This window comes from Gekko japonicus, unplaced genomic scaffold, assembly GCF_001447785.1.
Source record: "Gekko japonicus isolate JY-2015 unplaced genomic scaffold, Gekko_japonicus_V1.1 scaffold54, whole genome shotgun sequence".
Lineage (NCBI taxonomy): Eukaryota > Metazoa > Chordata > Lepidosauria > Squamata > Gekkonidae > Gekko > Gekko japonicus.
The window spans coordinates 1,974,577-1,989,483 of NW_015167058.1; the positions used below are offsets into that span (position 1 = coordinate 1,974,577).

Genomic DNA, 14,907 nt, shown 5'->3' on the forward strand with positions numbered 1-14,907 from the left:
GCCAGAGGCTCAGAGCTAGAATTTATTTAAAGGAGGCTTCTGGCTTTTACTGCAAAGAAAAGTCCCTTGTCTCTTCCTCTGTCTCTCTTTCCATCTGTGCACATTGATAACCCTGCTTTTCTTCCAAATGGAGACCCCTCCAGAAGGCTTATGTCAGGGGGTGTGGCCTTCTGACACACTTCTGGTGATGTCAGGGGGTGTGGCCTTATGGCACTTCCGGTGATGTCAGGGGGTGTGGCCTTATGACACACTTCCGGTGATATCAAAGGGTGTGGCATATGCTAATGAGTTATGCTAATGAGCTCCTGCAGCTCTTTTTCTACAAAAAGACCCCTGCACGCAGCACATGCCAAACACCATGTGAGTCTTTCTTTAATGGAGTTACTTGTGCTGTTTCAAACACAACACATTCAATACCTGGAAGACTCTTCAGTATAGAAAAAAGCATGCTTCACTATCTACATGTTGTATGCGTGCTTTTTGGTACACTGAAGTGCCTTTCCATGGAAGGAATATGCCATGTTAGAAACAACCCAAGCAACTCCATTAAGACTCATCCAAACTCAACATGATAGTGTTTGGAATGTGCTGCATATGCCACTTGGTAGGCACACAATACTGCAACTGACTGCAGCTTATTAGGACATGTACACTGTACACGCAAGCAGAAAAACACATACAATCACCACTTGTCATTGCCTGCACAATATTTGCATGCTTTTTCCTACAAAGAATCACTTTCCATAGAGAAGACTGGCGAAGTTTGAATGGCTCTTGTGTATATAATGGGATCACTAGATAATTTTTTTTAGAAAGTCAAAGGAATGTTGTCCTACTAATATAGGTTGTGGGGTGGTTTGCCAGGCTGGAAGATTTAGAGAGAGAACATGACTTTGAAAGGCATATGCGCAATGCCATGCATCTTGGAGTATCGCATCTGTCAGCATTTCTCATGACATCAAGGACAGAAGCCATATCTGAGGCATGATTAATCAGTGTCCAGGGTGAAGAGGAAAATCTGAAAAGGCCTTTCAGCAGTCCCCATCCGTGACTCCAGATAATTTATATTTAACTGGAGGGTGGATGCTCATCTTACAAAATTCATCATGCTTCCAATTGTTCAAAGTCACAGTGACAAAAAAAACCCCTCATCCTGATAACTGATTCCTGCCTCCCCCACCCACTTGCACTCTACGGAATCTGCAACTTATGTAAATTGTGCAAAGTAAGCATACGTCCTTATTTTGCTTAACTGATTCAATTTATGTTAGCCATGGAGAGGGACAATGAACTTCCAGTGCAAACTGAAAAACTGAGTGATGAAAGTTGCATCCAGCCTTCTAGCTCTTCTTAAGAAGAACCCAGGAGACATCATGTTTATGGCTGCAGGCAGTGGCCATTTGGAAGTAACTGTCCCCAGTGTAACAGGACATTTGGCATGGAGCTTCGCAGCTGTTTGTGACCGGCCCCACCTCACAGGGCAGCCATTTTGTGGAGGAACCCATTACCCTGTCTCAGAATTCTAGAAGTGTCCTCAGGCTCAGCAAGGTTAAAGACTATAGCACTATGCTTTTAAACCAAAGATAGAATTCTCAAGATACTGACTTCTGCATCTCATAAACTCTGGTACAGAATCTAAAGTACAAAGCTCAGTATTTAGCATATTTCCTAGCTGAGATTTTCAGATTACTCATGAACCCATAATCCCATTACCATATGAAACATTGGGTCAGAACCAATGCTCCCTCTAAGCTGTGGGAGTCTTGTGAGCAAAAATTCTACTTTGTGAGCTCCTGGCATTAAAGCTGTGAGCAAGCAGTTTGGCTGCTGCAAAAATTAGTTTGCTCTGGAGCCATCCTCCCTGAGCCAAGACAAAAATGTGTGAGCTGGAGGCTAAAAAACTGTGAGCTAGCTCACACTAACTCAGCTTAGAGGGAACACCGGTCAGAACCCACTTTGGGTCAGATCCCATTCTTTCATGTGCAGGTGGAAACTCAATAAAATATCATTACAAGTAATCCTTGCACTAAGAATATAATAGAAGCCATGTTGGATCAGGACAATGGCCCATCCAGTTCAACACTCTAAATTTCAGAATGTAATAAACAGTATCCACTGTTTATTACATTTATTGGTCTTTTTAATTACTCCTTCAGATTCTCTGATAATATGCTAGTCTTGTCAATAAAGCAGGACACCAAATTTTTATTGAACCATTCATTTACAGAAGGTGGGTTCTATCTTTGGTGCAATTCTCTGTTTTAATTAGAGTAGTTCTTGGATCATTGTGGAAGAAAAGTAAAACAATAAAATGAATACAGCTGAATTCTTAACTGAGACAGTTTAGTTACAGATGTAGGATCTTACCTCATTCCTTCAGTCGACCTATTCTGATAGTTACGGTAGAGCTGTGGGATGCCCAGCATGGCTTCAGTGAACACAGCAAGGAAGCCCAATGTTTCCACAAAGATAATCGAGTCGAGAGAAAGGTAAGTGACGTATCCTGTGACTCCAGTGAAAGCCAGAACACATTGCACATAATCTGTAAACCTGCTCCAGTGCCAGAAATAGATCAAGTCAAAATCTGAAAGACAATGTTTATACATAATAAAATTGAAGGTTTTGCCAAATCAGTTCCTTGCAAAAATCTAAGGAATCTACTATAAACACCTGAGTTATAGTAAGTTGAATGCACAGCATTATACAGCTTGTGTCAATTAGCACAAACAATGAGAAAACAGCAGTGGTAAAATAAAAAAATTAAACATATGGTAGTACATAAAACTGAACATATAATCATGGTATATTGCAAGGCAGGAGAATGAGGCATGAATGACCTGCTTAGACCAAACCAAAGATAGCTGTCTTTTTAGAGAAAATGCAAGAAACAGAGGATCAGAACAGAAACCAAGCTGAAGGCATGCAACATAAAATATAGCCAACAATACTGAATCTAAAATCTCAAGGCTGATTCACAAGATTATTCTTCATCAAGTCATTTTTTCAGTAACTGTGGAAACATTCATTATTCCTATCTTGTGAATAGTTAAAAATGTGTCCCAATCCGTGCTTTTGGGCACTGTGTGAAGGAAAAACTAAAGAATCAGCTTTGCAATAAGATGCATATTCACAATGTGAGTACAGCTTAATTTAATACCAGGATAATTTATGAGGCAAACCCCCCCAAAAAAACCCAGTGTTTTCAAAGTCATGCTATAAATTATCAAATGAATAGTCAACTGTGCAATTAAACAGCTGTATTTTCTAAAAAAAACACAAAAAAAACAGAAGCCTATTTTGGTACATAATGAGATTTTTGTTCCATTTAGGGCATAAACTCTACCCCTCCTCCCAATTAATGTCATTTTCCAAAAAAACTTTCTGCCACTACTCCCTAATTTTATTACCCTTCCTCCTCAAATGGCTAAACTAGCAATTCTAAACAAGTCATGCTGTATGGTCAAATAATTAGTTCCAAATGCCTAGCAAAGTTATAAATAAAAGTATTAAAAGGACAGAACGATCCTGTGAGATGCTGTTTCCAAAGCAATGTAGAATAACCAATCTCCTTAAAAATTATTAACTTAATTTGAGTTGGGACTACTGCCTATTAATATTCAGTTCTATATCTATGGTCTTCTGCAAAAATGCTTGTATGATTTAGGGCTAGGGTCCCACCAAGAATTTCTGCGGGTGCAAGGAAGGAGACAATTTTGATGATTCCTCCTTCCCATGGCAGCCAACCCACCCACCCATGATGCTTCTGGTGAATAGGGACAGAGTGGGGGGAATAGAATGGAGGGGGGATGAGTGGTCCTCTGCAGGTATCAACACAATTGCCTCTGCTTGTAACCACAGAAATTCTAGATGGTATCCAAGGCTAGATGGGTATGTATAATGCAGGTGTGCCCAAACAAGGATTCTGAATTGCCCTGTTAAACTGTTATGCAGGTTTTAAAAATAAAGCATTTAAAATCAAGGTCAGATCACTCCAATACCTTAATTACATTAAGTTCTAAAATTTAAAATGATAAAATATTGCACGGTAAAAAATAAACACATAATAAAACAATGTGGTCTTTTCAGTAAATGTTATTTAAAGGAATATAAGAGACTTATAGAGATGTAACCTAACTATAATTGCTGTTCTCCTCATGTCTTCATTTCTACCTTTTCCTCCCAGGGAAGAGGTATAACACCCAAAGGCAAAGCCTGGATGCACGACATCAAGAGGCTGTGTGGGATACTGAGCCGAGTGTCAGACTATGCTCCAGGAGACTTAGGTTCACTGCATGACCTTGGGCTGTCCATGCACTCTCAGCCTAACCTACCGCACAGGTTTGTGGTGGAAATAAAACGTAGGAGAGGAGAATGACGCAAGCCGCTTTGGGTCCCCAATGGAGTGAAAGGTGGAGTATAAATGAAGCAAGATAAATAAGTAAAATGTTTTCTGAACAAAAGGAAGAATGATGTGGTACAGCAGCTGACCAAAACCCAAACAATCTGCCCCAAGAATTCAAAAGAGGATTTATTGATTTAGATGGCTTTACCCTACTTTTCTCACAGATAATCAAATCAACTTCCAACAAAATGCATCAGAATACAAATGAAACACGTTGCTGTGGATTCATATTAAACTCCTCTCCTGGTGCTCGGTGCCATTTCTTCATGCCATTCTGCTGCAACCTTCCCATGTGGCTGTTTGAATCCCTCTGGAGAAGCCCCTGCAAATTGCTTCCCACCAGATCTAGGCAGTCAAGGTGAAAGTGATCCTGGATGGACATTTTAACATTGTTTTAATTGTATTATATTAATTGATGTAAACCGCCCTGAGCCCGTTTACGGGGAGGGTGGTAGATAAATAAAATAAATAAAGAAATAAATATTAGACTAGTTGTTGATGCTTAGGCAGGTGGGAAGAAATGACTTATCACCTCCCTTCCTTCCTATGAACAGAAACATGTAGGAAAGGACCAAATTCAGTGCCAAAACAGGGGTTTTCATTTGTTTTGTTTACTAAGGGTAAGTATGGAAATGGTGTGAAATTCAATCCCAAGGAAAACTGGAGAAAATCTCTACGGTTTGGGCAGAAGTCCTAATGTTTAGCTGCTAACAGTTGTTGATGCAGTGAAAAGTCTCATTCAAAGAATGTGTCTTATTTTCAGAAAGCTGTACTACAGTACCACATCACACATACCTGAAAGGGTTTTCAGTTCACTCATTTTTAAAAAGGCAGTCTTAATTCTTTTCTCCTTGAAGTTCTATGCAGATGGACATTAACTTTTATAGAACGGCCATAATGGAACTCCCCACCCTATAAGAGTCCAGTTAACAGCTGGCTAGATGCTCTAACGATATTTCAGAAAGCACCACAGTAGACTCTGTGTGCTTGTAATAGAAAACCAGGCTTGAGGGGTCTGGTGAAGTACCAGTTTAATTGTTGCCAAGTGTTCTGTGATGGCAATGCTCATCAAATACTGAGGCAGCTATGTACTTGCATTTCCCCCCCAAAAAAGGAAGCTGTATTAATAAAAGAGAGAAGAGCACACATAATGAGCTCTATGTTTTTAAAAAGGAAGAAAACTCATTGGCTCGGAAATCCTATCCCAAGTGTCCTTGTGCATGATCAACAGCTGAGAAGCTGATGAAGTTTTCACTCCTCCAGAAAAGAGAATTTTAGCCCCAGAAATTTCTTGTAGGTCTGAACCTTCTTTCACATTTCCTCTCCAACAGTTCAATCTCCCTGTCTTGATGGTGAGGCAAGACTAAAATTTCCCATCAGAAAAGTCTGCTGGATCTCAACATCACTGGCAGGCATCATGTTTCTATAGCACCCAACTGCATTGGATTTTACACACAGTGAACCAAAACATATCACAGATGTACCACATGTGTCCTAGGAATCAACCAGATGTAGGCCCATGCAAATATTATATTTATGTATGGATGATCAGAGGGCCAAGCCCAGTGGATGGGGTGGATTCCCCAGTAAATCTCTTAGTGACTAAAAGGATTTCCAACAGTGGAACAGAACTTCCTTGTCTCCCCCACCTCCACTGCAGCCCCAAATGGCCTTGCTCTTCTGATCCCTGGCTCTTGGGGGACAGAGATCCCCACTAATAGCATGAAGGGAGAGTTAGGGGTTTGCAGAGGGAAGGGGGAACTGATGTATACCACCTTCCTTTCTGTTAGGGATCCCAAGTCCCCCTGGGGGGCGGGGAAACCCCCGCCCCAGAGGCCCATTCCCCGGCGGTGCCGGATCGGGCCCCGGGGGGAACTCCGCCCCGACGTGCGCGTCACCCGGAAGTGACGGGAGGACACTAGGCACACTCCCGACGAAGATCCACTTGGCAACCCTACTTTCTGTTAATGGAAAATTTCCATTGGATAGAACCCACAATCTTGTTCCTTCACAATGAACAGCCTCTATATGCTGTAGGAGATTCATCTGAAGGTCATAACAAGAACCCATCTGGAACAGACCAGCAGTTCATAATAAATCCAGCACACTGTTTCAGATGTGTCCACCCAGTTGCCCTGGAGGGCCAACAAACAGCATAGGGGCCAAGGCTTCTCCTTGAAGTTGCCTCCCAGCACTGGTTTTCAGAGGTTTACAGCCTCTGCATATGGAGATTATCTTTACTCAGCTTGGCCATTAACCATTGATGGACTTGTCCTCCATCAATCATCTAATCCATTTTTAAAACCATCTGTGCTTGTGGCCATGACTGCGTCTACTGGAATTGAATTCTACAATGTAAAACTGTATTTTAAAAAAATGATCTTTACTTTCTGTGGTGACACATCGAAGTAATTTTGCTTACAGGCCTTTGACAAACATACCATTCCTCACTTATCCATTTGGTTTTCTTAACACCTTCTGTACCAAACATTTCTCCTATAACTGCCAGGACTAAATACAAAACAGATGTTAACCCCCCAAAAAACCTCTCCTGAAATTAATTTTTCCACTTCGGTTTCTCTCTTATTATGTACTCCAGCCTCTGTGGGCCACTTCTAGTACTATGTTCTGTGGCTTCAAGCTGTGATAAGTAGTGGCAGTAGACAGATTCACAACATCATTCTCCATTAGGGTTAGGAATGGCTTTTCTAGACCAATCTAGAACAGCTGAATGGGTAATCTGAATCAATTTGGTCAAACCAACAGGAGAATTGTCATTTTGATTCCAAATTAAAATATTAAGATGAATCACTGGATATTTTTTTTAAAAAAACCCTAATGCTAAAACTAATTAATGTTACTAAACGTTTGATATGGTGCATTGATGAACTGGCCTCAGGGAAAGCAATGCAAAAGGTAACTAGTCTTTTGCACCAGTTTGGTTTCATAACACCAGCCAAAATGGACACATACAAAACAATCTGATTACCAGACTGGGCAAGTTATAATGGCTGTGCTTAGTCCATCCACTGCTATCTTTTTCATACAGTACAAAGGGAGAAACTGAGTAAGTAGGAGCACCAAATGACCTCAGGTCAAACCCTAAGGACCCTTAAAAGGATGGCATGTCAGGTACGGTGAAGTAAGGACATTTTTTGTTGTATACCGGCATGCATCTAAAATGAGCCTCCAATGGTACAATCCTACCCAGAATTATACCCTCTCAAATACATGGGTTTAGAAGACTGCCAGCAGGTAGTTAGCTCAACCTTTCATTGTGGCTTGACACACAATCCCAGGGATAGAATACACAAAGCAATGAAAACATTCAAGGCAATGCTTGGTAAGGACTTGTGTATTTTAGAAACGCCTTATTAGATCATAGATAAACCACAGCGATTAGGAATTTCCAGATTATCATTCTGCACCAGGGACGCCAGCCTCCAGCAACCCTATTCTGCACATCAGTCTCTGCTGTATGCAAAACAAGAGCACTGTAAGAAAGTCAGACTGCTCAGAAAGTATGTCACAGGACTAAACTCATATTTATCCGATGCCTTTAACACTCTGAGAATGGGAGGGGGTAGCTTTGCACTATCGAAGAGTTTTCAAGGTTAAGACAGTGTTGGCACTGCACTTATCACTGTCAGCAGTAAAATAATTGGGTAGCAGGGAAGAGTGTATTAGAAGTGTTAGATTAGGGGAAAGAAGGGGAGCTGTATGACAGCATAATTAATATTGCGGAAGGAGGAAAAGAACTTTGTGCTCCCAAATAAACTTCAAACAAAAATTAGATGCTTCACATATTTTTATACAGAACAAAGTTTCAGTCCGGTGGCACCTTTAAGACCAACAAAGTTTTATTCAAGGTATAAGCTTCCATGTGCAAGCACACTTCTTCAGATACAGTGAAACAGAAATTCCTCCATTACATTTAGGAAGAGAGAGGGTTGTGGGGGTGAGTTGCCAGGAAGGACTAGTTAGAATCAATATGCATAAGTAACTGGGTGATTATAGCTGAGATTGGATTAAGGCGGTTGTTAAGATCTGTGGACGGCATTAAATTAGCATACACATACAAGAGTTAACAAATAGATGTGAGAATGAAGTTTTGAGTCCAGTGGTACCTTCAAGACCAACAACCTTCAACAGAGTTCAATTCTGTGTATGAGCAAGACCTCAGAGACTTAGCACGTGTAGAGTCACACTCATTCAGATACACTGAAATAGATTTCCTCAAATATTACATATAGGTAAAAGGGGGTTAGTTGCCAGGAAGGGCTAATTAGAGTCAAGATGCATAAGTAACTGCGCAATAAATACAGTTAAGATTGGAATAACACATTTGGTAAGACATGTAAATAGCAGCAATTTGGTTTACAGATAATAAAGGAATTAACAACAGATGTGAGAACTACGTTAGAGTCCAGTCGCACCTTTAAGACCAACAAAGTTTAATTTCTGTGTATAAGTGAGAACTGAGTGACTTAGCATGTGTAGTGAGATAAGAAGCCCATATCTCTGTTAAGCCCTGAGGGTTCCATTGTCCTGAGTGTTATAATAACTTGTAATTCAGCAATCTCCCATTCCAGTCTGTTTCTGAAATTCTTTTGCAATAAAACAGCTACTTTGAGTGCCCTGGAAGGCTAAAATGTTCTCCTACAGGTTTCTCAGTTTTGTGATTCTTGATGTCAGATTTGTGTCCATTTATCCTTTGGTGTAGGGTTTGACCTGTTTGTTCTATACAGAGAACTGAAGGGCACTGTTGGCATTTAGTGGCATATACAGTGTAAACTCCGGAGGATGGCAGAAGACAGGAGGGCCTGGCACGATGTGGTCCATGGGGTCGCGAAGAGTCAGAGTCGACTGTGCGACTGAACAACAATGTTAGAAGATGAGCAAGTGAATAATCACAAAACATCCCTTTTTTTGTTCAAACCAGCGTACCACAAGAGGCTCCAGGATACAGCAATTAAACATGCATTCTTAGGGCAAATTCACAAATTACAACGTCCACGTGGATGATTCATGGATTGTCACTCAGCTCCCAGGCGTATGGGAGGGCCTGATTGAGACTGAGGCCATGGCAAGCAGGGAGCAGGGGTTTAAACCTCTCCCCATACACAACATTTCCCTGACCTCAAATGGCTTCAGGAGGCCATATGCCCAGTTAGGGAACCTTACATGTAGACATTAAGTACATGTAAGCACAGCAGGGCAAACTGTAGCTCAGGTTGGGAAAAATGGTGCGGCGGGAGAGCCTGAAGGCCCTTTTCTCCACACACTATGATCCCAGACTGAATTGGGACCCACAGACCTGGAAATCAACGTCCCAGCATGGATTTGCAGATCCAAAGTCCTTTTGGCAGCCACTCACCTGACACATGGCCTCGTAAACATGTGAAGCAGCCCTTATTGTAAAGCTCTAGCACAGGTCTCACAATGTCCTGGTTATTCGTACACTTCAGACCCTTGTCCACGTACGGACAGGCTACAAGCATTCATAACTACTCCTAGACCTCTAGAGACTCCTATTAATAGCTTCTAATAGTAAACCAATTGCAACCACAATTAATCTGTCTCCTGGAGTTCATCACCAGCTCTCTGAAATTGACCCTGGAGATCTTATTCAAGGTTAAAGATGTGCAGGACTGTGATCTTGGAGACAGGGAGCCTGGTTCATCATTCTGGGGCTCACCTCCTAGACCTCTGAACTCTGAATCGTAGCCACCGCTACTTACCATGGACGAGTGCTAGCAGGGCTTTATTCATTTATTAAAAATCAAGGCAGTTTTCCAGCTTGTGCCTTAGAGAAATTACACTTCAAATTAAGCCCTCTTAACACCTCTAAACATGAGAAAATCACTTACTCTTTCAGAGTCTTTCTCAATAAAACAAGACAGCATATGTTTTGAAAGGATTCCAAAAGAAAGGATTCTCTCTCTTTTTGTTTTACTAACAGTCTAATCAACAACAACTTTTTTTTACCGTCAAGTCGCAGCCAACGTATGGTGATCCCATAGTGTTTTCGAGGGAAGAGACGGTCAGAGGTGGTTTGCCATTGCCTGCCTCTGTGTCAGGGCCAACCCTGCTTAGTTTCCGAGATCTGACAAGATTGGGCTCGCCTGAGCTATCCAGGTCAGGGCAACAAGGTCTATTAGGACAATATAATTCATAACCATCACCCGTTAAAGGATTTGAAAAGCAAAGTACAACAGCTATAAATGGTTAAATAACATTTTTACAAAAGGAATGAGCAGAATTTCATTGATGAGACACAAACTGGACCTTTTTTATGAGTTATGCACCAATTTGTTATGCTTGTTACACACACCGCTTTTGCTTCAGGGTGGGGAGAAGGAACCACCACAGATGTATTTATTATTAGAAAGATTTATGCACAAGACATATGTCTACAGTGCGTAGGATTTTAATTAGGTACAATTCTCTGCATACTGAGTTGCATGTTGTTTCATTACGACCTGTTCCGCAGCAAGTGACCTAGAAGAATAATTGTAAAAGTACACAAGCTTTGTCCAGCCAAGACCACAAAGAGCAAGGAAGTGTAGAAATTGCTTAGTCTTTATTGTCAAGCTTTGCACATGGGAAGCCTGGAATACCTGTAGAGTGAACAAAAGATTTAAAGGCAGCTCACTGAGGCTTTCCCATCATTATCTGTGTGACAGCTTTTCCTGCTCCCCTGGGGGGAGAATAGAGAGCCCAGGCTCAATAGTATGATGCTCTGCATACAGAACAGACCACATTAGAACGACCAATCAAAGTAAATTGAGTCTGGACCTTAAAACCTATCGGCAATATCTGTTCTCATTCATGTAGCAGCAGGTGCCTGGCTTGCTCTTCTCCAGGACTGCTCTCTTAAGGCTGTTAACAGTGGCCCTCCTGCTTCAGCAACTATTAGATTCCCGGGTGCATCTGTCCTTTGCTCGGACAATTACTCCAAGACTGCTTGCGAACTGCTTGCGAACGGGCCTCTTCTGACCACCCAGCCATCACTCTGGCAAGTGGGTCCTGGAAGGCTGCTGATGTCATGAACGAGTCACTAGAAAAAACAGCAGCTACTGTTAAGGAAAGGCTTCTTTCTGCTTCCACACTTTCTGCTCTGCACACAATATAAAATGGCATCTTCACTAACAACCAAGCTTCAAAGCTCCTCTGCTAATCCATTTATAAGCTGGCTTTTCACAGAGGATTCCTTCCACAGCTTGCCACTGGATATAAGCCCCTCTCTGCATTGCAAGTTCCACATTTGGTTGGGCTTCACTTCAATTGTCAAACTGGGATGAGTACGGAAAGCTCTATCAAATAGCCTTCTCAGAGCATACAAATAAAAATGCAGGGGTTCCTCTCCTCCTTGCTTGCCACTGCTGTCTGTATTTCGGAAGGGCAAGGCCCCCCCCCCCATACTGGCTTTTTAAGTACTTTCCAAGATGCTTGTAGGAACCACGTTCAGCATGGGGAAGCTGCAGGTAGAATACCTTGGCATTTCCCACAAAAAAAAACGCTGCCAGGTAGAGTGCTGCCCTCTGATCCTTCCACTCATTCACAGAGACCAGAAACTCGATGTCAGCCAGGTACTTGCTGATTTCAGGCCTTTCTGAGTAAGCAGTAAATTTCTTCTCAGGCAATACCATCTTGAAGTGGCTGCTACAAGTTGTAACATACTTGCTAAGGAACAAACTTTAATTAAAAGGCTTCCAAGTGCTCTCCAGCATGGATCTTAAAAACAATAACTTCAGATAAATGGTCAGAACAACAACTAGAACCTATGACAGAACCAATTCAAGCACTCAGATGTGCAACAGCACCACCCGCTGGTTGGGATGGTTATATAACCATTATGTATCTTTGACATTCTAGGATTTGCCAGGATCTGTTTTGCCTCTGTTCTTCTGAGGGTGTTACACGAGCTGATTTTCAAATGCTCTTATTCCACTTACAGAATCTTAGTTAAAAGTCCACAAAAACTATCACAGTGTCCTGTCCAAAACTAAGCTCTGCTTCCAAATTATTTTGTAAATGGGAAAACTGCTTCCTCACCACAGGCTTATGGCTAAAGCGATGAGCACCACTGACGTACTAACACTCCAGATGCAAACTGGCAGGCTTTTGGTTGAAGCGGCAGATGTTCAACCATTCTGGTGTCCCATTTATAATTAGGAATTTTTGGCTCCAGTGTGCATTACTTTGCACTTGCCCTCATTGGACCTCATTTGCCACACTGACACCCACTTGCCCAGCCTTGCCAGATTCCTCTGGATTTGCTTACAGTCCTCCCTGGTTCTCACCACCCTGAACAACTAAGTGTCATCTGCAAACTTAGCCACTTCACTGCTTACTCCCAACTCCCAATCATTAATGAGCAAGTTAAAAAGCACCAGACCTAGAACTGAACCCTGCTTACACCTCCTACTGTGAAAACTGCCCACTTACACTCACTCTCTTTTTCTTGTTAATTAACCAGTTTTTAATCCACAAGACGACTTGTCCTCTTATCCCATGACTGCTGAGTTTACTTAGGAGTCTTTGATGAGGAACTTTATCAAAAGCTTTCTGGAAGTCTACATAAACAACATCTACAGGGTTACCCTTGTCCACATGTTTGTTCAGTCCCTCAAAGTACTCTAAAATGTTAGTGAGACAAGATCTTCCCTTATGGGATCCATACTGATTCTTCCTCAATAGCTTTTGTTCATCAATGTGCCTTCCCCTTAGTCCCTGTTATCTACATTACAGGCTTTTAGGCACCCAGCCAAAATATTTTTTGTTCAACTAGATTTTTTTGAATGAATTTTATCTCCTTGCCCTACTCTCTCCCTGCTCTTGTGCTTTCTCCTTTTATGCACATTTTAAACTCCTTGTTTTACTGGCTGCCCCTTTAAAATGCGGATAGGTTTTATTGCTACTGGTTTACTTTAATGAATTATTTTGTTTCTTTTTTCTTTTTACTGTTTTATCTATTTTAAATATTCATAGGCCCACCCTTTCTCCTGACCATGCTAACACCCTGCTAGCCACTTTCAGCAGATTCTTAAGCACACAGGATATAAATCTTTCAATTAAATAAATACAATAAATAAATAGGCCCTTCACTTGCAGCCTGCATCGATACAGTCCAACAAAGGCTCCATTGGATGTATAATCTTCCTATAAGGCCTATCTAATTTGGAGGGTTCCCTTACCTGGATAGCCCAGGCTTGCTGAATTCTGTCAGATCTTGGAAGCTAAGCAGGGTCAGCCCTGGTTAGTATTTGGTTGGGAAACCATGAAGGAAGTCCAGGGTCACCACACAAAGACAGGCCATGGCAAACCACCTCTGAACCTCTCTTGTCTTGAAAACCCCCAAGAGGGTCACTATAAGTCAGCTGTGACTTGATGGCACTTTCCACCACCTTCACTTTGGAGGGTTAGGGGTAGCAAAGAAGTCTTCATTCATTCAGTCTCTCCCTCATTGTGTGTGTGTGTGTGTGTTTGCTTGCATATTCGCACAAAAGTTGGGGCAAATCCTACAGAATGTTTGTTTTTTTTCTGACACTTTGAAATGGTTTCAACAACTATAGTTTGAAAACCTATCAGCACCCTCAAGTGGGTAGATAGAGCAACTGCATTTTTAGCAGTTTAAAAATACTGATAGCAAACAGGCTTTTTAATGAAAGATAGTCTGTTCTCAGGCCAAAAAAAAAAAATCACATTATCCATAATTAACTTTTCCTTTTTTAAAAAAACTGACCTTTTGAAGTGTGAGTCTTTGCACCATAGTACATAGATAATACATGTAGAACTAGTGGTTTATATGGTTCTAGATTTCAAACAAACAAAAAACAAACCTTGTGAACTAGCCAAAGGTTTATCTAAGTTCAGCAGTCTATTTCCTGCAGTGGTCAACCTGCTCCATCCTACCTTTCCTTAAAAGAGCTCAGAAAAATGAACATGGTTTTCTTTGTCAAATTGTATCCTTACAATCCAGAAAGGTGTTACTGGCCCAAGCTCACAGTAAGCTTTATGGCAGTATAGGGATTTGAATCCAGGTCTCCCAGTTCCTAGTCCAACATTCTAAATCTATCACACTGGCTCTCCAGTGTCCCCAGGAAGCCGACAAACAAGGTACGGAGGTTAATAAACAGCCTGTATTGTTGCTCCCCATCAGCTGGAGATTCCATTTAACTCTCATCTATATATCTAATAGCGAACTTGCCCCCGGAGTGCGGATCGCTAAATCAGCGCTCCGGGGGCAGCTGGGGGGCCGGGGGAGGTTTGTGTACACGTGGGCCAGTCCCCACGTGTGCACAAAAATTAAAAAAGCTGAAAAAAGTCTCGGGGGGATGTTTAAATCCCCCCGAAAGTGCAAGAGTGTCTCCTGCGCGTGAGAGAGAGGGAGAGGGAGAGAGTCGCGAGGCCCGGCGGTTCCACGCCGCGCGGGCCTCGGCTCGGAGCTGGTGAGGGGGTGGGAAGAGAGAGAGAGAGGTAGTTTCGGAGCCTGGGGGTAG

The 14,907-nt window shown here is 41.9% G+C and overlaps 1 protein-coding gene across 1 annotated transcript in view; it reads right to left on the minus strand.

Annotated features, from left to right (window-relative positions):
* Positions 1–14,907, minus strand: part of PQLC1 (PQ loop repeat containing 1) — a 93,932-nt gene that overhangs the window by 37,704 nt on the left and 41,321 nt on the right. Inside the window, exon 5 of the mRNA XM_015412480.1 lies at positions 2,368–2,584. Within this exon, the coding sequence (XP_015267966.1) occupies positions 2,368–2,584 (217 nt within the window). The remainder of the gene's footprint in view (positions 1–2,367; positions 2,585–14,907) is intronic.